The 24378-nt window shown below is 51.9% G+C and overlaps 3 protein-coding genes and 2 long non-coding RNA genes across 10 annotated transcripts in view; 4 read left to right on the plus strand and 1 right to left on the minus strand.

Moving 5' to 3' along the window:
* The window catches only part of LOC130705752 (uncharacterized), a 57622-nt gene extending 33267 nt beyond the window's left edge, over positions 1-24355 (minus strand). For 2 of the 6 annotated variants that reach the window (XR_009006137.1, XR_009006138.1), the window contains exons 1-4: positions 24154-24355; positions 6231-6372; positions 4647-4766; positions 2773-2892 (exon numbers count right to left, since the gene is read on the minus strand). This is a non-coding gene — a long non-coding RNA (uncharacterized LOC130705752). Of the gene's footprint in view, positions 1-43; positions 444-2772; positions 2893-4646; positions 4767-6230; positions 6373-14347; positions 14532-17320; positions 17370-24153 lie in introns of those variants that run through there. The other 4 variants (XR_009006139.1, XR_009006135.1, XR_009006136.1 and 1 more) reach the window with 4 other exon arrangements.
* LOC130705751 (uncharacterized) lies at positions 848-2120 on the plus strand. The gene is made up of 3 exons (XR_009006134.1): positions 848-936; positions 1112-1177; positions 2032-2120. It is a non-coding gene; the product is annotated as an uncharacterized LOC130705751 (long non-coding RNA).
* On the plus strand, positions 9028-10073 carry LOC103013757 (metallothionein). Its single transcript, XM_007167584.3, has 3 exons — positions 9028-9296; positions 9592-9657; positions 9870-10073. The coding sequence occupies exons 1-3, from the start codon at positions 9269-9271 to the stop codon at positions 9959-9961; spliced, it is 186 nt and encodes a 61-aa protein (XP_007167646.1). The 5' UTR covers positions 9028-9268; the 3' UTR covers positions 9962-10073.
* On the plus strand, positions 14317-15989 carry LOC103013486 (metallothionein-1E-like). The gene is made up of 4 exons (XM_007167583.3): positions 14317-14335; positions 14632-14738; positions 15350-15415; positions 15767-15989. The coding sequence occupies exons 2-4, from the start codon at positions 14711-14713 to the stop codon at positions 15856-15858; spliced, it is 186 nt and encodes a 61-aa protein (XP_007167645.1). The 5' UTR covers positions 14317-14335; positions 14632-14710; the 3' UTR covers positions 15859-15989.
* On the plus strand, positions 18880-20688 carry LOC130705749 (metallothionein-1E-like). Its single transcript, XM_057534629.1, has 3 exons — positions 18880-18970; positions 19668-19733; positions 20458-20688. The coding sequence occupies exons 1-3, from the start codon at positions 18943-18945 to the stop codon at positions 20547-20549; spliced, it is 186 nt and encodes a 61-aa protein (XP_057390612.1). The 5' UTR covers positions 18880-18942; the 3' UTR covers positions 20550-20688.
* Positions 24356-24378: the final 23 nt, after the last annotated feature.

Raw genomic sequence — 24378 nt, forward strand, 5'->3', positions numbered from 1 at the left:
CGAAGACCCAACACAGCCAAACATAAATAAATAAACTCCAATCTCTTTAAAAAAAAATCCTTAATTTAATTACATCTGCCAAGTCCCCTTTTCCAAATAAGGTAATAGTCACAGATTCCAGGATTTGACATGGATAGCTCTTGAGGGGCCATTTTTCAGCCTACCACAAGTACAAGGGACTCAGAAACCCAGCACAAGGAACAGATAAAAGGAGATCCGCTTCCCTCTGAAGCTGAGATGCGGCCACCTAGCACCGCTACCCTTCCTCCGTCCCAAAACTCCCACTAGTCACCCCAGACCTGCCCTCTAGGCCTCCCAGAGCAGGTCTCTCCCGAAGCCAGTTTGCGAGGGCCCTTCCGGTGGTGTTGTCTCCCCATGAGACACACAGGGAACGGAGTCCTAAAGCAGCACGGTGGCTCAGCAGCCCACTTGGATGAGGAATCCTAGAATAAGGGATAAGGGGGGTGGAAGGGGTAAGAGGCAGGGAAGGGCTGGGGAATAACAAAGCCTTTTTCCCTCCCTCCGCTTTGAGAGGCGGGAAGTGCGCACTGTCTGCGGGTAGGCAGCTGCGGCGGTACACACGGGCGGGCAGGCGGGCGGGGCAGTGCCCCCTGCACACGGTGGGAAGTGCGTGGCTGCGCGCACCCGGCTGTGCGCGAGGCAGCGGGGGGCTGGGGGGGGCAGCGCCCGGCCGTGCACACGGCGGGGGAAGGGGGAACCGCTGCCGCAGTGCGCGCTTCCGCCCCGGCTGGTGCTCCCAGACGGAGAGAGGAGGCGCGCGCGCCTGGAGCGCTGTGCCTACGCGCCCCCGCCTGGGGCTATAAAAGCCTCGCCACCTGCTGCCGCTAGTGCGTTCAATTGCCCGAGAAGCCAACTCACCTCCTCCGGCGGCAGCTCCTCTCGACATGGATCCTGAGACCTGCCCCTGCCCTACTGGTGAGCCCCCGCCCCCATCCTGCGGCACAGGGCGCCCCTTTACTTGCAAAGAACCCCGTGCCCTACGCTTTTGCTCAAGGACATTTGGGGAAAGGGAGCCTTATTTCCCCCAAGGGGCCTGGCCCCACCCCGAGTTTTATCACTTTAACCCTTCCTGTGGCACCTCCCTCTCTAGGCGGCTCCTGCACCTGCGCTGACTCCTGCAAGTGTGAGGGATGCAAATGCACCTCCTGCAAGAAAAGTGAGTGTGGGGACCCCTCTGCCCTTCCCCTCCCCGCCGTGCTCCCCGGAGCACAAGGCCTGTCCACGCAATACAGAGCGACCCCTAGGCCCCCGGTTACATTGCTTTGACTCTTACTGTAACAGAACCACCCGGGAGGCCTTAAGACTCAGTTGCAGGGGCCCCTCCCTCAATGATTGTTACCATAGGCCCGCCCGTGGCAAGATGTTTTTGTAAATTCCCGGAAGATTCTAATGGGCAGTTGGGATTGAGAACTGCTATCCTGGTCCAATTCCTCCCCTCAAAACCTCCAGTGCCTGGGGAGCCATTAGTGAGGCTGGGGGTTAGCTCTGGAGTTGGGGTCCCTTGGGCCGTCTCGGGCCTTTGTGGATCCCCTCGATTTTACCTCCCCTGAATCTCCCCGAAGCAGTTGAACACGCAGGGGGAGAAGGAGGTGGGGGGAAGGCGCCCTTCTTCTTTGCGTGTTAGACTAGGCGTGGAGCACCCCACCCCACCCCCCGGCCATGAATCTCCTGGACCCCCTACACCTGTACCATCTCTGCTCCTGCAGGTTTATCCTTCAAGGCCATTTACCCTGGATGTTTTCTCCTCCAGGCCTACAACTCCCCAGCGTGGGCCTAATCCCCCCCACCCGGGTCCTGTGCTCACAGAAGGGGCTGTGGGCTAGTTACTAGGTACCCCTCTCCCAGGGTAGCCCAGAGCGTAGCTGACACAGCAGAGATGCTGAGTCAACCCAGGTGTGAGACCAGGAAGGGGGCAGTGACCTCTGGCATCCCTCCTTTTCCCCCTCCCTCTTGATGGGGACAGATGGGGAGGAGAGGCCATCAGACTGGGTGCCCCTATTTTATCTGCAGGCTGCTGCTCCTGCTGCCCCGCAGAGTGTGAGAAATGCGCCAAGGATTGTGTGTGTAAAGGCGGAGAGGGCACCGAAGCTGAGGAGAAGTGCAGCTGCTGCCAGTGAGGACGTGCCCCGTGCGAAACGTGTGTAAATAGTGCTGGGTGGCCCAGCGCCACCTGTCCCCGTGGTGAGGCTCGGCAGTGTGTCCCCTTCCCCTGCTAGCCACTGGCAAGTGACAATAAATCCTATGAATGGCATAAACCAAGGACTGGTCTCTTCTTAAAGGGGAAGGACATGGAGGGTAGAAGGAGCCTCATCTGAGGGGACGGCTCAGTTGGAAGATAAAATCCTGAGATTGGCCACTGGTCTTTCTGGGACTCGGATGGAACTTCGGGGGGCTGAGGACATCCTCCCGCACCTTCATATGGCACTTGACCCTCTTGCCAAGTCAAGCTTAACTCTGGGGAAAGAGGGGAGACCAGACCCATATGGGTCTGTCTCTTTCTCCTGCCTCTCAGCCTCACTCTCTGCATCTGTACAATGGGGTAGGGGGAAGTTAAAAACAGCCCCCAGCCCCAAAGGCCCGTGGTTTCTGGAATTGTCTAGCTGCTCCTGCAAAGCTGCCTGTTTTCAGGGTCATTAGAGGAGAGGCCAGGAGGCCTGGGCCCTGCCTTGGCAAACCATCAGCTGCGTTTCCAAGGTCACCGCCCTGAGCAGCCTGTCTCCCCGAAACAGATTGTTCAGCTCCTTTTCAAACCTTCTCATTTGGCAGTTTGTGTCCAGCTCCTTCCTTCTTCAAGGGGAAGTAGGGTAATGAGTGCTTTAATCCACGGTAGTTGTGGTGCAGTCCTTGATAAAAGGGAACACGCAGATCTACCTGGGTTGAATGGAAAAGAAAAATAGAATTCTGGCAGAGAAGTTTCCCAGTTAAGACAACACAGTGCTGCAAACATGTCAGTTTTCCTCCAAGTTACTTTATCAGGACAGTCCATTCAAAAGCCCACCAGGATTTTGTTTTTTAACCTAACAGGCTGAGTTTCAAAAAACAGAGTGCCAGAAAAGCCAAGCCAGTTTTGGAAAGGAACAACAAAAAAGGCTTGTTCTAACTGCATACCAGTACTTGTTCTAAAGCTCTAGGAAGTGGTGTCGGCTCAGAATAGATCAGTTGGACAGAGAGGATAGTTCAAAAATAGACCCCAGTGCAGCTGCAAGTAAGAGACATGAAATCAGCAGTGAAAGGATACACTAGTTAGTGAAAAGTGCTGAAACAATGGGCTACCCCTTTGCATATCAGTTAAAAAATAATTTTCAATTGACTTAAACACCCAGGAGCAAAATCAAATCTGTAAAAGAATTTGGAAGAGGAAAATAGGAGAATGCTTATTACTTTGGGGTGGAGGTACCTCTTTTAACTAAGACACCAAAAAGATTGATAAATGTGAGATTATCTTGTACAAAGTTCTCTTAAGTACATTATCTTACTTGATCCTTACAACTCTAGAAGAATGGTATGATTATTAAACCCATTTTACAGATGGGGCAATAGGGCTTAGGGTAATCTTCATGCAGTCTACTGAGAGATAAACTGAGGCATATTAAAATTTTTAAGAGTTGATTTGAGCAAATATCTATTCAAATCGTGCAGCATGCAATGTAGCAGATAGAAAGGAGCTCAGAGGAGCTGCACAAAACGAAAGACTTTTATAGCTAGAAGGGAACAAGGAAGTCATAACAGGCAAAAAAGCAGGTTGGTTATTGCATTTACTTTCCTTCAGGGGATGGCAGGGGCCTCTCAGGCAGCTTACCTAAATAGTGCTGATCAGGTGATTCCTGATTGGTTAAAGATTTCAGGGAGAGCCGAAGTCCCTGGTGACATGGGGCTTAGCATAAGCAACTCCATTTTGAGCCTGCTGTCTTGTGCTTAACAGGCGACAAAGCTAGAATGCGGAAGAGCCAGGATATGAAACCAGACTGTCTGACTAAAGTCTAGGCTCTTAAACTTAACCATGCTTGTCTTCTCTGTTTGTTTCTGGCTTGCCTTGTGTTACAAAAAGCATCAAAACAAAGCTAAATTACCTCACACCCATTAGGATAGTGTCTGTCCCTTTGGGCTGCTGTAACAAAATACCACAGATTGGGCGGCTTATAGACAACAGAAATTTATTTCTCACAGTTTGAGAGACTAGAAGTCTGAGTTTAGGGTGCCAGCATGGTTGGGTGAAGCCCCTTTTCTGGGTCAAAGACTTCTCATTGCATCCTCACATGGTGGAAAGGACTAAGGGCTCTGTGGGGTTTCTTTTATAAAAGCACTAATCCCATTCATGAGAGCTCTACCCTCATGACCCCAAAGGACACAAATATCCAGACCATAGCAGATGACCAGTATCAGGAAGACAAAAATAACAAAAAAACAGAAAATAAGTGTTGGCAAGGATGTGGAGAAATTGGAATCTTTGTGCACTATTGGAGGAAATGTAAAATGGTGGTTCCTCCAAAAATTAAAAATAGAATTACCTTACGATCCAGCAATTCCACTTCTGGGTATATACCCAAAAGAAGTGAAAGCAGGGTCTTGAAGAGAAATTTGGAGGGTATTTTAACAGTAGTTACTCAAATTTAAAATGCACATACCTTCAACCCAGGAAGTTCACTGTCCCGTCGTTGGTATCAGCAGAAGCCTCAAAACAAGCTAAATATCCTTCAGGAGTGAAGTATAAAAATGGTCATAATGAACATCTGATAAAAACGCATCTGCAATGGAAAGACCACCACATCTTACCATTCAGTGGGGAAAAAAACCCAAGGTATATGTATAGTATAATGCTAATCACATTAAAAGGGAAATTTAAACTATATATGTGTATATGTGTGTGTATATATGGGCAAAGGTGTCTTTCATGAGTGTGTGCATGATGGTGGTGACAGAGGTGCTCAGGGCGTCGGTGATTTGGAAGGAGATCTTGCAGAGGTAGGCTAGTTCATCACCTCCACGATGTTGATGATCTTCTCACAATAAATGTATCTATTCTTTCTATCCCACCATCTAATGCCAGAATCCACCAGCCTCTGTTCCTATTGCCATGGTGACAGGAAACTATCTCCCAAGGCGGTCCCTTCCAATCGTCACCAGTTCTAATTGCAAGAAAGGCCTTTCCCACCCAGAGCAGAATCTTTATTCCTGGTACTGCCCTTGGGACCACAGAGCACAAGTCTATTCTTTTCAGCAATGCCATAAACATGTAGGTGTGGCATCAGAAAGTCCTGGGTTCAAATCCCCACACTGCCACTTACAGCTGTGTGACCCTGAACAGGCCATGTAACTCTTCAGTGCCTCATCTGTAAAATGGAGATACTAACAGCATCTGCCTTGTAGGACTGTGCTGAGGTCTAAGTGAAATAAACTCAGAATGTCCTGATGCATGGTACGTGCTCAATATTATGCCCCATGACTACTATGGCAGATGAGAGATAATTGCAAACATGTTGACTCATCAAGACCTGGGGTCTTCATCCTTTCCCCTCGAATCTGGGCAGGCTCTGTGGCTTCTTGACCAATCAACAGTGGTGAAAGTGACCTGTGCTAGTTTCAGGGCCCAGGGCTTAAGAGACTCACAGCTACCACTCCTGTCTCTTGGGATTCACCCTTGGTGCCCTGAGCCAAATGTAAGGAATCTAATTGCCCTGAGGCCACCATGCTGAAGAGGCCACAGGAGGGAGCTCTGGTCTTTAGTTCCAGCTGAGCTCAGCCCTCCAGCCACGCCTGCTAGGGTGCCAGACACGTGAGTGAAGCTGTCTTAGATCCTCCAGACCAGCCCATCTTCCAACTGAATGCCACCAAGTGACCTCAGACAGTGGTACATGAAACAAAAGAATCACCCAAATGAGCGCTTCTCAAATTCCTGACCCACAAAACCAGGAGCGACAATAAACTGGTTGTTGTCTAAACTGCATTTTTGGGTGATTTTTTGCACGGCTATAGGAGCAACCACTGTCCACATATCCGAAGGTAACTGTTTTCTTGCAGATTGAACCTGCCCACCCCTCTCAGTTGTTGCTCACATGATGGGGTTTTGAGTCTTAGGACTATTGTGATCAACTGTCTTCTGGACTGTTGAAGCCCAATAATGAACACAGCCCTCAGGGTGGTCTGCCCAACTGTGCCAGTTAAGAATCTATCCAGAACGATTTAAACAAAAAAGGAAATTTTGGACTCACAGTGGCTTCAGGCTTGGCTGGATCCAGGTGCTCCAATGATATTGTCAGGCTCCATTTCCTTTACGATAAATTTATTCTCAGGCTCTTTCTCATGGAGACAAAGGCTCTAGAAACTCAGCTTCACACCCTTTCAGGTTGAAGTCTAGAAGGAAAGAGTATCTGTCATTCTCCTAGCATTTCCAGGAGGAGTTCCATTGATTCTCTCTGGTTCATGGCTAGGTGACCCAATCAGAGCCAATCACTATGTCCAGGAAGATGGAATTTCCTGGGAGCCCACGAATGGGGCCAACTCCATCCATCCATCTTAGCCCACGTGGACTAGGAGTAGGGAAGAGTGATTCTACAAAGGAAACCTAAGGGTACCGTCACAGGGTAAGGATGAATGGATGACTCAGCAGCAGAACTAAAAATATCCACATTCGCAGTTAAAAAGAGATGAAAAATCACCTCCCTCATTCTGGATGGCATACTTCTATTAATGCAGACTAGGGCCACATCATTGCCTCATACTGATAACTCACACCAAATTTGCAGAGGGGTGTTTTTCCTCATCTTATGCTGCTTGGCTTCATTTTCCTCACTTCCTACCACATGAGGACTGCAGGCATTAGAAAGTCCTCCCTCTCCACCTCTGTCCCACAAGGCTTACCGGGGTACAGAGATGAGCAAAACTGGGCCTGGGCCGCCCTTCCCCTTTGCCGATTGGTCATCCCTCTCCTCTCAGAGTCAAAATGACTTAAGGGAGACAGCTTAGACCTGAAAACAAATTTTACTGCCAACACAGATGGCCCAAACCCAGGGCTTGATTCAATACTTTACAGGGCAAAAACAAGCGTTATTGTCTCCTCATTGAGTTGGATTGTTTCCCCTGAGTGGACAAGTGACCATCTGATTTATAAGAAACCAGGAATTTTGCATATAACGTGAGTGCGTATGTAACAACAACAGCAGCAAAATCTGCCCACCATCCAAAGAGCAGCCCTTCCGTGCTCTCGGTCCACGGGGCTGCCAGACACAGCGAGATTTCTGAGACCTTGGCTCTAAAATCAGAGCATGTTTGCATGTGACCCGCAAATTCTAGTACAATCTGATCATTTGACAAATGAGTAAACTGATGCTCAGGGGAGCCCTGGCCCATAACAGCCCCAAGGTCACTCAGCAAGTGGGTGGCAGAGTGACCATCAGAATTTAGTCCTTCTGACAGTTCAACTCTCCTGCCCTGCTTGGAGTTTCTGAGTGACCACACAGGTCCCAGAGTGGTGAAAAACAAGTTTTTTACTTTCATTTTGTAATCGGCCCTAATGCCGGGGGGCAGGGCTGGGAAGGGAGGACACATCAGGGGATTTACCCCTATTAATTGATTTGATAAATATTTATTAAGCGCCGACTGTAAACTTGGCCCTGGACTGAGGGCTGGAAGCACATTTCAGGGGCAGTGAGTGCTCTTGGTGTTTTCAGTGGCAGGTTGGTGTGGAGGGACAAAGATCCCAGAATCACACACTTTCCTGTGTATTACAGACATGGGAAGTGCCAGGAAGGAAAAGGACAAGCTGTTTACCAGCACATTCCACAGGCATCCTGACCTAGCACAGGGGTCAGGACGGGCTCCCAGGAGAAAGTGACGTCTGAGCCGAGCTGTGAAGACACTTCCACAGGACTTTACAGTAAATGCTGCGAGGACGGCCTGTCCTCTGCCCACCTCCTCACTAAACTCCCCACTGCAGCAACCAGCATTCCCTAAACCTGCCACGAACCTTCCGGTAACCTGCTCATCTGATGACACACTCTGGGCAATCCCAGGATAATGATCTAAGATCCATTTCACAGCAGTCAGACATGTACCAGCAGGGAAGCAAGATGTACCTCCCCAGAAGGGAATTTGGACCGCACTTCCACTCTTCCCCTCTGCATCCACTGGGGAAGAAAGTTCTTGTGAGGTTTTCCCCTCCAAATGTTCCATGGGAATGCCAACTTTCCATCCGGCTGCTTCTTCCACTGGCTGGAATACAACTCCTTCCTCTTCCCCTGCCTGGTGAAGACTTTCTCACCCTCAGGCCCAAGGCAATGGCCCACCTGACTGGCCCACCTCCTCCCAGGCTGGACTGGGTCTCCCCTCTGTTCCCCCTGCCTCTATCCTAGCCATGACCCTGGTATTACTTTTCCCCACACACCCATGAGGCTGCCTCCATGACTATGAGTTTCCTGAGTACAAGGCTTGTGGCTTCTTGATCCTTATTCTCCCCTGTTGGTGATGTCTACCCTTAGAGGGACTTCAGCATCTGCTGGGCCCACTGATTTGAACCAGGCTCTGCCACTCACTAGCTCTGTGACCTTGGGCAAGTTACTTAACTTCTCTGGGCCTCCTTACTCTAAAATGGGAATGATGACTAGTCCTTACCTCACAGGGTTGTTAGAGGATTAAATGAGAGCTCGCACATAACACGCTTACACCTTCCCTATCACATGCTAAAGCACTCGATATACAGTATGTCATCAATAACCATCCCACGGGTTTAATATGATGCTACACAATTTTTAAGCCTTGACGGGTGCGAAGAGTTTTTTTTTTAATCTGTCCTGACTTCCCACCGGTTTTCAGCCGGAGCAGAATCCGCAAGACCCACTCTCTTAACTACTCAGGTTCAAGCACAGGGCACCGGATGCAGTGGGGAGGGTAGGGGTGGGGCGTGCTGGGGGAGGGGAAGGCGGTGGCGGGAACTGCGCACACAGCGAAGGGCAGGGGTCAGGGTGCTCCGCGCTCTGCACCCGGCCCTCCCTCGCCGAGGCGCACGTAGGGCGGCTACTGAGAACGGGTGCCGGGTGGCCCGTGTGCACAGCTCGGGACGCCGCGCGGGCCGCCAGTGACTCAGCGCGGGGCGTGTGCAGGCTGCGTCCGCCCCGGAGGGCTTTTGCACTCGCCCGGCTCCTTCCCGCTATAAAGGCAGCCCACGGCGCCCTCCGCTCCAGCACACCCCCTCGACGTCCTTGCCATCCTTCGTGCCGCCGTCTCCGGACCCCAACCTCTGCTTCCTCTCGCCATGGATCCCAACTGCTCCTGCGTCGCGGGTAAGGAGATCTGGTTCGGGGTTTGGTGTCGATTGTAGAACTAGAGAAGCAATTTCTGACTCATCACTCACTTTCCGGGAACAAATTGCCCCTTTCGAAAGCGTTTTGGTGTACCCGCCTCTATTCTAAGTTAAACTAGGAGATCCCGTTTGACCGATAAGGAGATCAGAGTTCGTGGCTTGCCCAGGTTCCCACGAGTTGGTTGTGGAACTGGGACTCAAACTCGGGCTCCTAGCACCCATGCCCGCGTTCGAGTCTCCGGGAACCGTTTTTATATCGGCCGTTCTCTTTGCAGGTGGATCCTGCACGTGTGCCGGCTCCTGCAAATGCAAAGAGTGCAAATGCACCTCCTGCAAGAAGAGTAAGTGGAATTTTCTCTACATCTACCCCTAACGCGCCCCCCCCGCCACGCCCCCCCCACGCCCCCAGCCCTCTACACCACGGAAGGGAATTTAAATAGGGCAGTAGGTGCCCCATCCCTAGGGACGGTGGCGCCTCCACTGGAGAGGACGGGAAGCCTTATTAATCCTTTGTTCCAAGCGCTCATTTCTGCCGCCTCCTTCCCTTCCCCAGGCTGCTGCTCCTGCTGCCCCCCGGGCTGCACCAAGTGTGCCCAGGGCTGCGTCTGCAAAGGGGCCTCCGACAAGTGCAGCTGCTGTGCCTGATGCCGCGGAGAGCCTGCACCGGGTGTAAATAGAGCAATGTGTACAAACCTACATTCCTCTTTTTTTTTTGTCCTATAAAATACAAGAATGGTAATAAAAGTGGTTGGCTTTATTCTGGCTGTTTTCCTCGACTTGACCAGGGCTGGGGTGAGGGACTGGGCTAGAAGTACAGAGACTTGGTTTCTGGACCAAAATGTTAGCCCTTAACAAACCCAGTGCCTTGTTCAAGCCACATTACCCCACTGGGCTTCATCTTCTGTAAAATGGAAGAGCCTTAGGCCAGATGCTATAAGGACACTGGGCACATACAGGGTCCCCTCTGTTTTCAAGTCAAGGGTTGGTGGCACAGAAACTTCTCATTCCAGAATTCTCATTCTCCATGGTTTCCCTGTTCAACTTCGGTTCCTCGCTGGATTTTAGTCTTGAAAGTGACTAAAGGGGTGGAAAACTCCCTCACCTGCTTGAATCTAAATGGGGCTTCTAAAAAATCCCTGTGGTGAAGGAACATTTCATTATAAAAATGCCATAGAACAATACAAAGCCCATGTTTTTAGATTCCACACACGTAATTTCAATCAATATATGAAAAACAAAATCAGAGATTTAAAAACGTCGCACACATGTTCATCGAAGGTGTCCATTGAGCACCGTTGCAATCTGGCCTTCCAAAATCCAGCCCTTGGCTACTTGAAAGCAGCAAAATAACTAGGGATGTGGAGGGAATTACACAGTCATTTCCCATGAAGAGGGTGTGTGCCTGAGAATTGGTTCCAGATGGACTATTTCATGTCCGCCCGTGCTGGGTGATGGCAGATTCTGCAGTTTGGAGGGTGTGGTGGTGTTTATTAGGCAGGAGTGAGGCGCCCTGTGACTTGTAATTAATGCCAACAGTTAGTCCCCCTGGCTATTTGTGGAGGGAATGGCTATTTGATGTAAAATAAAAGAGAAAGACAAGTCACGTGGCCCAAGAGTCAAGACCATGCTTGCCCACAGGTGCCCTGTGTGAAGAGGGGATTTCAGAAACCAGCCTGTGCTGAGTGCGTGGGCGTCTCAGTTCACAGCCTGCCTGTTTCGCCACAGGTGGTATGGCCTGGGCATGTTACTCAACATCTGAGTCTCTATTTTCCCATTTGTGAAAAAGAGATTATATCTCTATGTGGGGATTAAATGATAGTGTCCTGGCTTAATAAACAGTGGCCATTATGATCATTATGTCCACACTGACATTCGTGGAGAGAGAATCCTTTTAGCTCCCAACAAGCTCTTGGGGAAAAGCTCATTGGTTTAGAAGCATTATTCTGGGTTGGAGGTTAAGGATGGGATTGGAAATTTGCTGATCCGGTGCCAAAGGGAGTATGGATGACCTCCAAAGAGACCCCCAGGACAAGATGCTGCCACAGCATTTGGACAGACTCAGAAGCCATTCCCATGCTTCATGTCGTTTGATCTGCACAGGAACCAGTGAGAGAGTGAATGTGCAGGGGTTGGAGTGATTGTGCTGATTCCAGAGAGGTTAAGCAACCTGCCCAAGGTCACACAGCTCAGAGGTCAGAGGTCTGAACCTACACTACAGCTGACCTCACCCCCTGGCCACAGCTGGCAGATAATGATGTCACTGAATGCTAAATCCTGCCTCTCACTATTCAGAGTTAGAAGGACCTTTCGAAATGGACAGATTGTGCTCCTGGCTTGACACATGGGAAACTGAATTCCAGAGAGGTCACAGAACTATACAGACTGCCTGCTCAGTGCTCTTCCCATTGCTGCCTCTGTGTCAGCTTTCAACATCCTCACCTGTCATATGAAGTCCTGGTGTAAGATCGTGGGTGAGGGCATGATGCTGCAGTCAGGCTGCATGAGTGCCTATCTCACCTGCATCACTTATAGCCACAGGATATAATCCCTCTGTGGCTCAGTCTCCTCCACTTTTAAAGGGGCAAAATAAAAGCATATGATTCAGAAGATTAAAGAACTAGTACATGTAAAGAACTTAGTATGGTGTTTGGCACGTGGTGAGTGGTCTATAACGTTAGCCATTTATTATTATTATTATTAAACATAGGGGGTATTTATGTACCTCTAGACACAGAAGCAGTGGTGGTGTGCCTAGCTGTGTGTCCTGTGTTGTCCTCAACCGATCAGCACTGGGGATTTATAACCCTGAGCACAACAGTCTGTGCCCTTTGCTACCACTTGCACCAGTATTTTACTAAACATTTTTCCTTTAATGATTTATATGTTTTAAAATATATTTGTATTAGCATTCTCCAGAGAAACAGAACCAGCAGGGTGTAGGTAGGTAGGTAGATAGAGAGATAGATAAAGAGAGAGGGAGAGAGAGATTTATTTTAAGAAATTGGCTCATGCAACTGTGGAAGCTGGCACGACTGAAATTTATAGGGCTAGCCAGCAGCCTGGAAATTCCAGTAGGAGTTGATGTTGGTTGCAATCTTGAGTCTAAAGGCCGTCTGGAGGCCCAATTCCCTCCTCTTCAAGAGACCTCAGTTTTTCCTCTAAGGCCTTCACTGACTGGATGAAGCCTTCCACATTATGAAGGGTAATCTGCTTTTCTCAGTCTACTGATTTAAATGTTAATCACATCTGAAAAATACCTTCACAGCAACATCAGGCTAGTGTGTGACCAAGGATTGGGCATGACAGCCTAAAACACGTTGGTACATAAAACTAACCGTTATAGACCACCACTTATCAAACTAGCACCCACACAACTTCGTAAACCGTACTTAATCTCCCAACAAAGACAATAACAAGGTCATACTTCTGCCTAACATGACACAACTATCCTACCTACAACTGAAAACGTATAACACTGTCCCCAAAGGAGGACGCAAACTCTTTGGGTGATGGTCACTTTTGTACTTGATATCACATAACAAATACTGTGATGTTAACAATACGTAAATACTACAATGTAAAGTCAATACATTCTATGTTATATGAGAAGGGGATAAAAGAGGGAAGAAAACAAAGATATTTGCCGTATATATAAAAACATATCTATAACAAAATAATGAAGAAGTACTCCTAACACTTACAGTTGTCATTTCTGTTTCTGGAACTGGTCATGTGGTCACAGCTGACATTTATAAACATCTTCGTATACTACCTATTCTGTATTCCCTTTGCTCCCTGCATGCACCTCAGTTGGTCATGGTTCCTTAGGATGCTGGGGTGACCCAAACATTCATTTTTGAAGGGTCTGAGCCTTTATCAGTCCTGCCTTGATTGGCTTGTTATAGTAGTTTTTCACTGACTTTAATCACAGGGCAGGGTAGTACTAAGAGATGCCCTAAGGGATCTCCTCTATTCCACAGGCTTTTTTACAGCCATTGCAGAGTCTCAACCAATAAGCCTAGAGTAGTTGCTACTTCTTGCAACTAGCTCCGAGCAGCATAATATCATCAGTGTACTGGACCAGTATGATGTCTTGCAGAAGGAAAAGGCAATCTAGGTCCTTGAAAACAAAATCATGACATGGGCCTGAAGAGCTGATAAGCTTGAGGCTTATCTCTGTTTAAAAGATTTCAAGCAGTACACTGATGTTGAATATACATCAAAGGAAAACTCTGGGCCAAAGGAAAACTTTATCTTTGAACTTCTTCCCTTGGGAAGCTGACTGGATTCAGATCCAGTGGCACTACTTCCCAGCTCTGTGACCCTGGGCAAGTTATTTAACATCCTTGTGACTTACCTTTCCCACCAGCCAAATGGGCTCATAAATAACAGTATTCCTCTTTTTGAGTCATTGTGAGGGTTGAAAGATCAAAAAATGATTAACCAGGTGGGACACACACACAACGCTGTCTAATTGTCAGTAATATTGAAAGGGAAACAATTATTTTTCTTGATATGCAGATGCTAGATCTGCCTATCACCTAAAATGATCCCTCCCCTGGAGGCATCCCACTTTCTGAACAACTTTCCTGGAGTGAGGTGGGCTGGCTAGGCTGTGGAGAGTCTCTGGAGAGTTCTGTGCAAAGGATCCAGACAAATGTGCCCATACATCCCTTCAAACTTTTAGAGAGTGGAGGAAGGATGGAGCAGACAGAGGCCAGCGTCCGCCTTGAAACTGAGACAGAAAAATAGGGCCTAAGTCCCTCTGGGCACAGGCAAAGGAAAAGTACTGGGAGGCAAACGTCACATCCGCCGCTGGGACGCTGCACACAACTCCCTCGGCTCTTTCCACCGCCCCCTTCAAGCCAGGGACATGAGCACAGGCCGGGGGGGGGGGGGGGGAGGAGGCCGGGGGGGGGCACACGGGCTCCGGAAAGGACGAACTTGAACCCAAAGGCAATGGGGCCTGGGGTGGCAAAGAGAGGGGGAACTGGGTTCCTGGAAGATCCCGGAACAAAGGTGACTGCCTACCTTGGGAAAATTGGGAAGGGGAAGGCAGGGAAGCTGGGAAGCCGGGAGCCGCCCAGCACACCGTCCCTCCGCGAGTTCTAGCGCCAAAGGGGCGGCCGCAGCGCTGCACACCGACCCAATCCTTGCTCACGGAACGCTGCGCTCGGCCCGGCCAGCTGCGCACAGCCGGAACGGGCGCCGCCGGCTGAACAGGCGCAGATCCGCGCGCCGCGTGCAAGGCGGGGGCGGGACCTCTGCGCCCGGGCCGCTTCCTCTGGGTATAAACTGAACCCGCCGGCTCCTAGGTTCCAACACGCCCCCAACCGGCCCAAGACCCTGTTCTGTGCCACTTGCTTTGGACCTCCCGCCTCACCTCGCCTCCAAATGGACCCCAACTGCTCCTGCTCCACTGGTAAGGGACTTCTGGCTCTGGAACTTTGGATGCCCCTTCCCCAATACCAAGAAGCATCCCTGGGTTTGGAGGAGGGAGGAATATTTTGAGCTTGAGCTGAAGTGGGCTTCTGTAGTTAACCCGGCACGTGCTTTCTCCCTGGTCAAGCGTCTTCATGCCCCATTAGAGCGTTTCCATCCAACTGGGGCTTCCATTTCAGAGGCGAGAGGCCTGAGGCTCAAGGCTGTTCTGCGCCACACCATCCAGGTGTCAGGGGACTTCTGGGTCGGCCGCAGTGCTCTGTCCAGGCCTCTGCATTCCCTGTGCTGGGTGCGAGGGGACATTGCCTCTTCTGGGCTCAGACAGAAGGTCCTGGCCACCAGACCCAGGCATCCTGAATGGGCTCTGGAGCCTGGGACCATACCTGTGGGGTAAATACAAGGCAGTACACAGCCCTTTGCATAGAAGGGCAGAGAAGGAGGGGTGAGACTTCTGTCTGTTCTATGCTGGACGGGAGTTCCTAGCACTGGGCCCTGCACCCAGGAAGAGGTTGCAGGGAGGCATTGCTGACCGTCTGCTGTACCTCCTGCATCCCTCTCCCTGCTCACTGCTGGCCTTTCCCTTCCTGGCAGGCGGCTCCTGCAGCTGCGCTGGCTCCTGCACCTGCAAAGCCTGCAGATGCACCTCCTGCAAGAAGAGTGAGTGTGGGGCTTTCTCTGGGAACCTGGGGGCTGCAGCTAGGGTGAGGGAGGGAACCCAGAGCGGGCTCTGAGTGTATGGCTCTGGGGCGGGGGCTGGTCTTCCTTTGCCCTTCGGCACCTGTCACTGCTGCTTCTGACTTTCTGCCCTGTCCTGGGCTTAGATGGGGCAGGGCAGCCATTTCCTAGTGGAAGCCAAACCCCAAGGTCCTCCCAACTGTCTTGGAACAGAGCATGTTTTTCTGTACTCAGGGTCCTTTGGATCTGAGGGCTTGTGGCAGGGCTGCTGTTGGGCAAGGAGGAGCCTGGGAAAGTCATCGCTGACATCTGCTTTCCCCCATCTCTCCCCAGGCTGCTGCTCCTGCTGCCCCGTGGGCTGCGCCAAGTGTGCCCAGGGCTGCGTCTGCAAAGGGGCCTCGGACAAGTGCAGCTGCTGTGCCTGATGTCGCGGAGAGCCTGCCCCGGTGTCAATGGAGGAACACGGGCCGACCTGCGTTTTTATACAACTCTGACTTGATTGCTACATTCCCTTTCCTATGAAATATGTAAGTGGTAATAAAAGTTGTTGACACTATTCCGACTCGGCTTTCTCTTCTGTGCATTGGGAATAAGGGCTTTTGTGCCATCCAGGGCTGGTGTAGGAGACTGGATGAGAAGTGCAGAGACTTGGGTACTGGAACAAAATGTGAGTCCCTAACAAACTGAGTGCCTAAGACAAGACACACTCCCTCACTGGGTTCATCTTCCGTAAAATGGAAGAGCATTAGACCAGATGCTCTAAGGGTGTTGAGCAGATACAAGGTCCCCTCCATTCTCATGTCAAGGGTTGGTGGCATGGCAAGGGTTGGTGACTTCTCAATGCCTCATTTTCCATCCTCTGATTTCCCTGGCTAACTTCACTTCCTCATAGATTTTAGGCTTGATAGACTGTAAAGAAGTTGGAATCACACCTCCAGTTACCTGAATCCCTACCTGGAAGTCTCAAACTCCCTGCACTGAAAGACGTGTGAATTTTCTAGCTGTGGTTTTTATTTTCTAACTTCACAAACCTAAACTTTGGTAAAATAAAATTAAGTGAATTACTAAGAAAAATTTAAAAGGACACAAAATACAAAACCCAATTTTTGATTCAATAAATTTGAATAAATATATGAAGAACAGAGTAATACAGGAAAAATTTAAAAAGTAAAAACATGTTTGTTCACTTGAAACTAACACAATATTGTAAATCAACTATACTTCAATTATTAAAAAAAACCACGTGTTCATCAAAGAAGTACGTTGAACACTGAAAACACTTTCAAATGCCCCACTGTGTGGACCACCCACACCTGGAGTAGCTCTTCCCCCCATCCCCACAGGGAACATCGGTCTTGGCTGGCCCAGTGCCAGTGACAGGACACCTGCTACCCCTGAGAGCTCCCTGCGGTGAGTTGGCTCTGAATCTTTGGAAGTTCCTTTAGGTCAGGCTGAACTTTGCCTTCAAAATCCAGCCCTTGGCTACTTGAAACCAGCAAAGTAACTAGGAATTTGCAGGTAATGCCCAGACATTTCCCAACAAGAGGGAGAGTACCTGGAAATTGGTTCCAGATGAAGGACTTCATGTCTGCCTGTGCAGGGTAGTGTCAGATTCTGCATTTACAAAGTTGTGGTATTTATTAGGAAGGAGTGAGGCGCTGAGTGACTTGTAAATAATGGCAATAGCTAGTACTCCTGACAACTTTTGGAGGGATTTGCTATTTGATGTAAAGTCAAAGAGAAAGACGAGTCACGTGGCCCAAGTGTCAGAACCACACTTACCCACAGGTGTCCTGTGTGAAGAGGGGATTTCAGGAGCCAGCCTGTGCTGGGTGCATGGGTGCTGGTGTCAGGCAGTCTTGGTTCACAGACCACAGTGGCACTTACCAGCCGCGTATCCTAAATGAGTCGCTCAACCTCTCTAAGTCTCCATTTCCTATAAAAAGGAGATTATATCCCTATGTGGTATTGAGAGTGGCCTAGCTCCTCACTAGGGCTTAATAAACAGTGTCTATTATGATGCTTCTGTTCACAGTGACTTTACTGGGACAGAATCTTGTTGAATTCCAACAAGCTCTTGGGGAAAGGCTCATGGTTTTGCAAGCTTTACCCTCCAGGCTGGAGGTTAAAGTTTGATTGCAAATTTACTGATCCATTGGCAGGGGAAGTGTGGATGCCCTGCAATAGCCCCCCTAGGATAAGATGCTGCCACACCATTTGGAGAAACACAAAAACACAAAATCAATGCCCACCCTTCATATCACTTGATCTACACTGAACCAGTAACAGAGTGAACTTGCAGGGGCTGGAATGATTGTTCCAGCTACCCAGAGTTTAAGCAACCTGCCTAAGGGCACACAGATCATATTCAGAGGTCTGAACCTATCGTAAGGCTGTCTCACCTACTTGCCAAAGGTCGCTGATTATGAGGTCACTGAATGCTGAGTCCTGCCTATCATTATTCAGAGCTGGAAGCCTCCTTTGAGACAGTCTAGTTGTGCTTCTGGCTGGAGAGATGGGATACTGAAGTCCAGAGAGGTCACAGAGCTATGCAGAGGGATCTGACTGCCAGCTCAGTGCTCTTCCCACTGCTGAATACTGAAAGGGAAATAACCACTTTTCATGCTTTGTTATTTAATGCCAGGTCTGCCCATCACTTACAATGATCCCTTCCATGGGGTGGGATCTCATGCTTTGGGAGCCTCCATCCTGGAGCAGGGTGGACTGGCTAGGATCAGGAAAACCCCTGGCAAGTTTAGGCCAGGAGCACCGGGACAAATGTGCCCATCCATCCATTCAGTAGTGGAGAACAGAAGGAAGGATGGGAGGCAGAGGCCTGAGTTGGTCGCGGCGCTCTTACGGAGAAACGTTAGAGAAACGCTGCCTAAGGACCATCGTGGGGACCAGGACAGGAAATGGTGGGGGAAGAGGGAGTCGGAGGATTGGTGGTGAAGCTCACATCCACCACCGGTCTCTGCACACAACTCCCAGGATCCAGCCATGCCTGGGACGTGAGCGTGACACTAGGGTTGCACACGGGCTCCGGAAAGGGTGAACGTGAAGACAACAGCGCGGGGGGCGGGGGTGGGGAAGACGGCGAGGACACAGAGGCTGGGTTGCTGGAAAATCCGGGAACAAGGTGGCTGCCGCCCTCGGGAAAATCGGGAGGGGCGGACAGGGAGGCTAGGACACCGCGTACCTCCTGGCAAACAGTCCCTCCCCGCGAGCAGGCACCAAACACGGCTCTCCGTGCGCAGAGCGGACCCATGTGCACTGGGAGAATCGTGCGCTCGGCCCCGAGCGTTGCTCACAGCCCGGCCCTGGGCGCTGCGGGCGGGGCAGGCGCAGATCCGCGGAGCGGGTGCAAGGAGGGGGTGGGACCTCTGCGCCCGGGCCGCCTCCTCTGGGTACAAACACTGCAAGCAGGCTCCTAGGCTCGACACGCCTCCCACCAGATAAGGTGCCTCTTGGCCGCTTGCTTTCGACCCCCGGCCTCACCTTAGCTACAAATGGACCCCAACTGCTCCTGCTCCACTGGTAAGGAACCCCTGGCTCTGGAGCTTGGATGCCCGCTTCTCAGGCACAGGACAGAGTCCCTGGGGTTAGGTGAGGAAGAATTTGAGCACAAGTGGACGCCCGCGGTTCACCCAGTGCTTTCTTCCTAGCCAGGGTAGCGACAGCATTTTTTAAATCAATTTTTTTTTTTTTTTGGCCGAACCACTCGGCTTGTGGGAGCTTAGTTCCCTGACCAGGGACTGAACGCAGACACTAGGAAGTGAGAGCGCAGACCCCTAACCACTAGACAGCCAGAGATTTCCAGCCTCTATTTATGAATGGAGACTACAGAGGCTCAAGACTGTCTTTGTTAAGGTCACCTAGCAGGTAAGGGATTGCGAGACCCAGTGCTTGAAGTAGGCCTCGGAGCTGCCAGGACTTGAGGGGAGGAGGGGACATTGCCTCTTTCGGGTTCACGCCATGGGCCCTGGCCCCCAGCCCCAGTCAGCCTGGGCTGGGTCTGGAGCCTGGGACCTTCCCTGTGCAGTCCATCAGGAGGGGACCTACTCTCCTTGGACCAGAAGAGAGGAGCTGGGGCTTCTCTATCCGCCTGAGTGGACACGAGCTCCCAGGGCTGGGTCCTGACAGAGGAGGAGGGCTCAGGGAGGCATTGCTGACCGTCTGCTGTAGCTCCTGCATCCCTCTCCCTGCTCACCGCGGGCCTTTCCCTTCCTGGCAGGCGGCTCCTGCAGCTGCGCTGGCTCCTGCACCTGCAAAGCCTGCAGATGCAACTCCTGCAAGAAGAGTGAGTGTGCGGGGCCTTCTCTGAGAATGCGGGGTCTGGGCTGAGTGCGAGGAGGGAGCCCAGAGCTCAGCAGGCAGGAGCAGGACAGTGACCAAACTTCCCGGTAACCCCCACCCCCACCCCGCCCCCCTCACCAGGAAGGGATTCGCAATCAGAGGTGGAATCACCTTCCAGATGACCGAGACCCAGGCGCGCACTAGAGAACAGGGAGACTGAGGCCCAGACGGGTCATTAACAAGCAACCTCTGACCTGTCAGTAGAACTAGTCCTCCTGCCTCCTGAGTCACGCTTCTGAATCCTCTCAGGGACTGAAGCACTTTAGGGACATGAACTAGTGACCGTGTGTGGTTTCTCAGACCTGGGGCAGCCCCTTCCTGTCGAAGCAGCCCAGAGCTTCCCTATCCCGAGCGGGAGCTGCTCTGTCAGGGGTTTGCCTCCACTTTGATCCTGAGGACTTTGCTCACAGCACTGACGGTGCTGGGCGCTGGCTTTCTCTTGTCCCCAGAGGCCCTGCTCACTGTCTCTCCAAGGCTCTGTGCCCTGTCCTGGGCACCGATGGGGCAGGCAACCTGAACGGAGTGTCTGAGAGCAATTATCTCAGGACAGAGGACACCATCCTAAACTCAGGGTCTGGGCCTGAGGGCAGCTGGGGCCAGGCCTGCTGCTGGGAAGGGTGGCTCCGGACAACGCGTGGTCCGACCGCACGCTGCCCTCGCTTCCCCAGGCTGCTGCTCCTGCTGCCCCGTGGGCTGCGCCAAGTGTGCCCAGGGCTGCGTCTGCAAAGGGGCCTCGGACAAGTGCAGCTGCTGTGCCTGATGTCGCGGAGAGCCTGCCCCGGGTGGCAACAGAGCAACCAGGACGAACCTGCATTTTACCGTTTTTCATACAGCCGGACCTGACGCTACATTCCTTTTTCTATGAAATATGTGAGCTGTAATAAAAGTTGTTGACTTCATTCTGGCTCTGTCTTCCTTTGTCTGTCTTGGACAAAGAGACTCCGCGCCCATCAGGGCTGGCGTGGGGAACTGGGCTGGAAGCGCAGAGACCTCGGCTCTGGACCAAAGAGTACCCTCCCCCACCCCCCAAAACACACACACACACACACACACACACGGAGCGTCTTAGCCGCTTACGTTAATTTGAGCTTCAGGTTCTCAGCTCCAAATGAAAGCCTCGCCCAGAAGACACAGGGCATCGGACACACAGAGGACGCACTCCCTCTATTCCCCTTAGGAGTATGGATTGCAGAGCAAGTGGTCCGTTTCTCATTTTCCTTCTCTGGGGGCCCCTGCCAAACTCAGTCCTCGGTGATGAGAGCCTGGAAAAGCACCCAGAGGGGATGGAATCCCACACCCCTCTTGTTTGACTTCTACACGGGGCTTGCGTCTAACACACCCTGGAAAGACCTATTTGTATTTTCTGCCACAGTTTTCACCCTGGTCAGTCAAAAGAATCGCTAAGAAAAAAATGGAAAAGGACACGGTATGGGAAACCCATTTTCCCCTTCAACACGTAAAATCACCTTAACACGTGGAGGAGCAATTCTGAAAATTAGAGGCTCTCATATGCTGCACGTACATTGAATGTGTGCTTGAGTCCCGGGAACACTTCACACATGCCCCACTGTGTGGACCACACACGCCTGGAGCAGCTCTGCCGCCTGCCTCCCCACAGGCAACATCAGTCTTGGCTCGCCCAGGGCTACGGACAGGACACTCGCCACCCCTGACAGCTCCCTGCAGGGGCTTGGCCCTCAATCTTCGCCAGTGCCTCCCTAGATCAGCCTGACATCTCCCCTTCCCTCAAAATCCAGCCCGTGGCTACCTGACACCCCGAAAGTGATTTGGATTTGTTTGGTGGGCATTTCCCAGCCGTTTCCCGGAGACTTGGTTTCAGGAGGAGGACTTCACGTGTTCCTCTGCGGAGTGATGGTGGTGCTGCAGTGAGGAGGGCCTGGTGGTGTTTCTTAGCAAGACGTGTGTGCTGAGGGAACAGGTGATATAGTTCAGGTGCTGCGCCCCCTGGCGGTCTGGGGAGGGAATTCCTATTTGATGGGCACTCCAAGAGAAAGAGGAGACAAGAGGCTCAGAAGTCAGGACCAAGATCGGCCACAGGTGCCCTGTGTGAAGAGGGCATTTCGGGAGCCGGCCCGTGCTGCGTGCGTGGGTGCTGGTGTCAGGCACCCGGGTTCACAGCCACCGTGCCACTTCCTGACCTGGCAAGTCACTGATACTCTCTGAGATTTCATTTCCTCCTTTCTATAGAAAAGATTAATTTCCAAGAGGGGGAATAAGCGAGACAGTGGCCTGGCTCCCAGCTCGGGCTTCCCGAACGGTGTCCTGTATGATCGCTATCTCCACACTGACATCTGTGCACAGAGAATCCTTTAGCTCCCAACAAGCTCCTGGAGAAAGGCTCCCTGGTTTGCAAGCAAGCCCATGGTGAGGGCAGAGATGGATAGGAACCTTGCTTATCCAGTGCCAGAGGGCGTGGGGATCTCCTCCAACAAGCCCCATGCAACGAGTCACCGCCACAGCATTTGGACACACTCAGTGAACCTGCATGGTCTGGAGCGACGGTGCCAATTCCAGAGAGGTTAAGCAACTTACCCAAGGGCACACAGCCTAGACTCAAAGGACTAAACCTGCACTACAGCTGTCTCACCTCCCGGCCACATGGTGCCGGTTGTGACATCACTGGAGGCTGAATCCGGCCTCTCCTTTTTCAGGGCCGCAAGGGTCTTCGGAGACAGTCCCGCTGTGCTCCTGGCTGCAGAGGTGGGAGGCTGAAGCCCAGAGAGGTCACAGAGCTGTGCAGAGGGTTCTGACTGCCAGCTGCTCAGTGCTTTCCCACTGCTGCCTCTGGGCCAGGTGTTCAGTGTCCTCACCTTTCATGGGATGACATGCTGTCCGGTTGGGCGGGGGGCTGCAGTCAGCCTGCAGGAGGGCCAGTCCCATCTGTGCCACATATAGCCATGGGACATAACCTCTCTGTGGCTCAGTCTCCTCTGCTCTAAAGGGCAAAAAAATAGTGTCTGGCTCTCTCGGGATGAAAGAATTGAATACATGCAAAGAATGTCAGAATATACTGGGCACTCAGTGAGCAATCTATCATATCACCTATTTATTTATTTCTTTGTTATCATTAGCCTAGGAGACATTGTTCTCCTTCCAGACACGCACGCAAGGATGGTGTGTTTAGCTCTGTGTTCTGGGTCGTCCTCATCAACCCTGTGAGCATGGGACCACTTCCCCTGAGGGGGTTATCCTCCCTTCACGCCAAAGAGCCATTGACACTACAGATAGAAAGCCGTGAGCAAGACAGTCGGTGTCCTCCTAACAGATACAGAAGGATCCTGCCACCTCTGCTGTCACCTGCATCAGGATTTCCTTACCATTTTCTTTTCAGGGATTTTCTGAAATATGTTATACCAAAAGAAACCTCTTGAACACTACTGAAGGAGAGAGTCAGAAGGAAGCCACAAAAGCATAAATACATTCCTATTCTGTCACTTCGGTCCCCCCCAGGATTGAGCTGGACACGGTAGAGACGGGCTGAAGACACAGCTCTGGGCCAAAGGGGAGCTTTCTCACTGACTCTCTCTTTCAGCTGCGAAGCCACAAGAACACAGAAGCAGGGCACCGCTCCCCAGCACTGTGTGCCTGCCTTTACTGTAGCCTCCTCGTACTGTAGGTAGTTTGGCCTTTGGGGAACGGGCTCCTGACTACTAGCTCCCTTCCGGGTGGGTGTGACAATTCAAAGAGCAAAAGTGATTAACAAGGCTTGGCATGGACTCCATGGTGTGTAATCGTCAGGACTACCCAAAGGAACTGTCCACTTGTCCCGCTTTGTTATTTCGTGCCAGGTCTGCCTATCGCCTACAATGATGCCTTCCCTGGGGAGCACCCCATGATTAGGGAACCTCCACCCTGGCGTGGGGTGGACCGGCCACGGTGAGGAGCGCCCCTGGAAAGTTTAGGCAAAGGAGCCCCCGGAGAAATGCGCCATGATCCCTCCAGGAAAGGAAAACACAAGTGACGACTAGCGGCTGAAGGCAATGTTCATCGCGGGGCGGTTACAGGAGACGGTACCGGAAAAGTGCTTCCAAAGGACCGTGGTGGGGACCGGGGCTGCCAACGCCTGGGGACACACGGGGTGGGCGAAACGGCGGTGAGGGTCACATGCGCCTGCGGTCTCTGACACCGTTCCCCGGCTCCGGCCAAGCCAGGGACACGAGCGGGAGGCGGGGGCTGTTCTCAAGCTGCAGGAAACGGCGACCCGGAGGCCGGCGGCGCGCGGCCTGGGGCGGGGAAGACCGGAGGACGCGGGAGCTGGATTCCCGCACAACCCGGCAACAGGGGGGGCTGCTCCCGTCGGGCACATTGCGAAGGGGCGGCCAGGGGGCTGGGACACCGCTTACCGCACGGCACCCGCTTCCTCCGCTCCAGCCGGCACCGAAGTGGAATCGTGCGCTCGGCCCCGCGTGTTGCTCACAGCCCGGCCCAGGGCGCCGCGGGCAGCGCGAGCGCGGGCGCGGGCGCGGATCCGCGGGGCGGGTGCAAGGCGGGGGCGGGGCCTCTGCGCCCGGGCCGCCTCCTCGGCCTATAACTGAGCCCACGGGCTCCTGGCTCCCACACGCCCCCCA

This window comes from Balaenoptera acutorostrata, chromosome 19 (assembly GCF_949987535.1).
Source record: "Balaenoptera acutorostrata chromosome 19, mBalAcu1.1, whole genome shotgun sequence".
Taxonomy (NCBI): Eukaryota; Metazoa; Chordata; class Mammalia; order Artiodactyla; family Balaenopteridae; genus Balaenoptera; species Balaenoptera acutorostrata.

Excerpts from the sequence above, each read along its gene's own strand:
- LOC103013757 (XM_007167584.3), top strand. The coding sequence starts at position 9,269 with ATGGATCCCAACTGCTCCTGCGTCGCGG. Across the intron at positions 9,297-9,591 it reads CAACTGCTCCTGCGTCGCGG|GTGGATCCTGCACGTGTGCC; the intron begins GTAAGGAGATCT and ends TTCTCTTTGCAG. Across the intron at positions 9,658-9,869 it reads ATGCACCTCCTGCAAGAAGA|GCTGCTGCTCCTGCTGCCCC; the intron begins GTAAGTGGAATT and ends TCCCTTCCCCAG.
- LOC103013486 (XM_007167583.3), top strand. The coding sequence starts at position 14,711 with ATGGACCCCAACTGCTCCTGCTCCACTG. Across the intron at positions 14,739-15,349 it reads CAACTGCTCCTGCTCCACTG|GCGGCTCCTGCAGCTGCGCT; the intron begins GTAAGGGACTTC and ends CCTTCCTGGCAG. Across the intron at positions 15,416-15,766 it reads ATGCACCTCCTGCAAGAAGA|GCTGCTGCTCCTGCTGCCCC; the intron begins GTGAGTGTGGGG and ends ATCTCTCCCCAG.
- LOC130705749 (XM_057534629.1), top strand. The coding sequence starts at position 18,943 with ATGGACCCCAACTGCTCCTGCTCCACTG. Across the intron at positions 18,971-19,667 it reads CAACTGCTCCTGCTCCACTG|GCGGCTCCTGCAGCTGCGCT; the intron begins GTAAGGAACCCC and ends CCTTCCTGGCAG. Across the intron at positions 19,734-20,457 it reads ATGCAACTCCTGCAAGAAGA|GCTGCTGCTCCTGCTGCCCC; the intron begins GTGAGTGTGCGG and ends TCGCTTCCCCAG.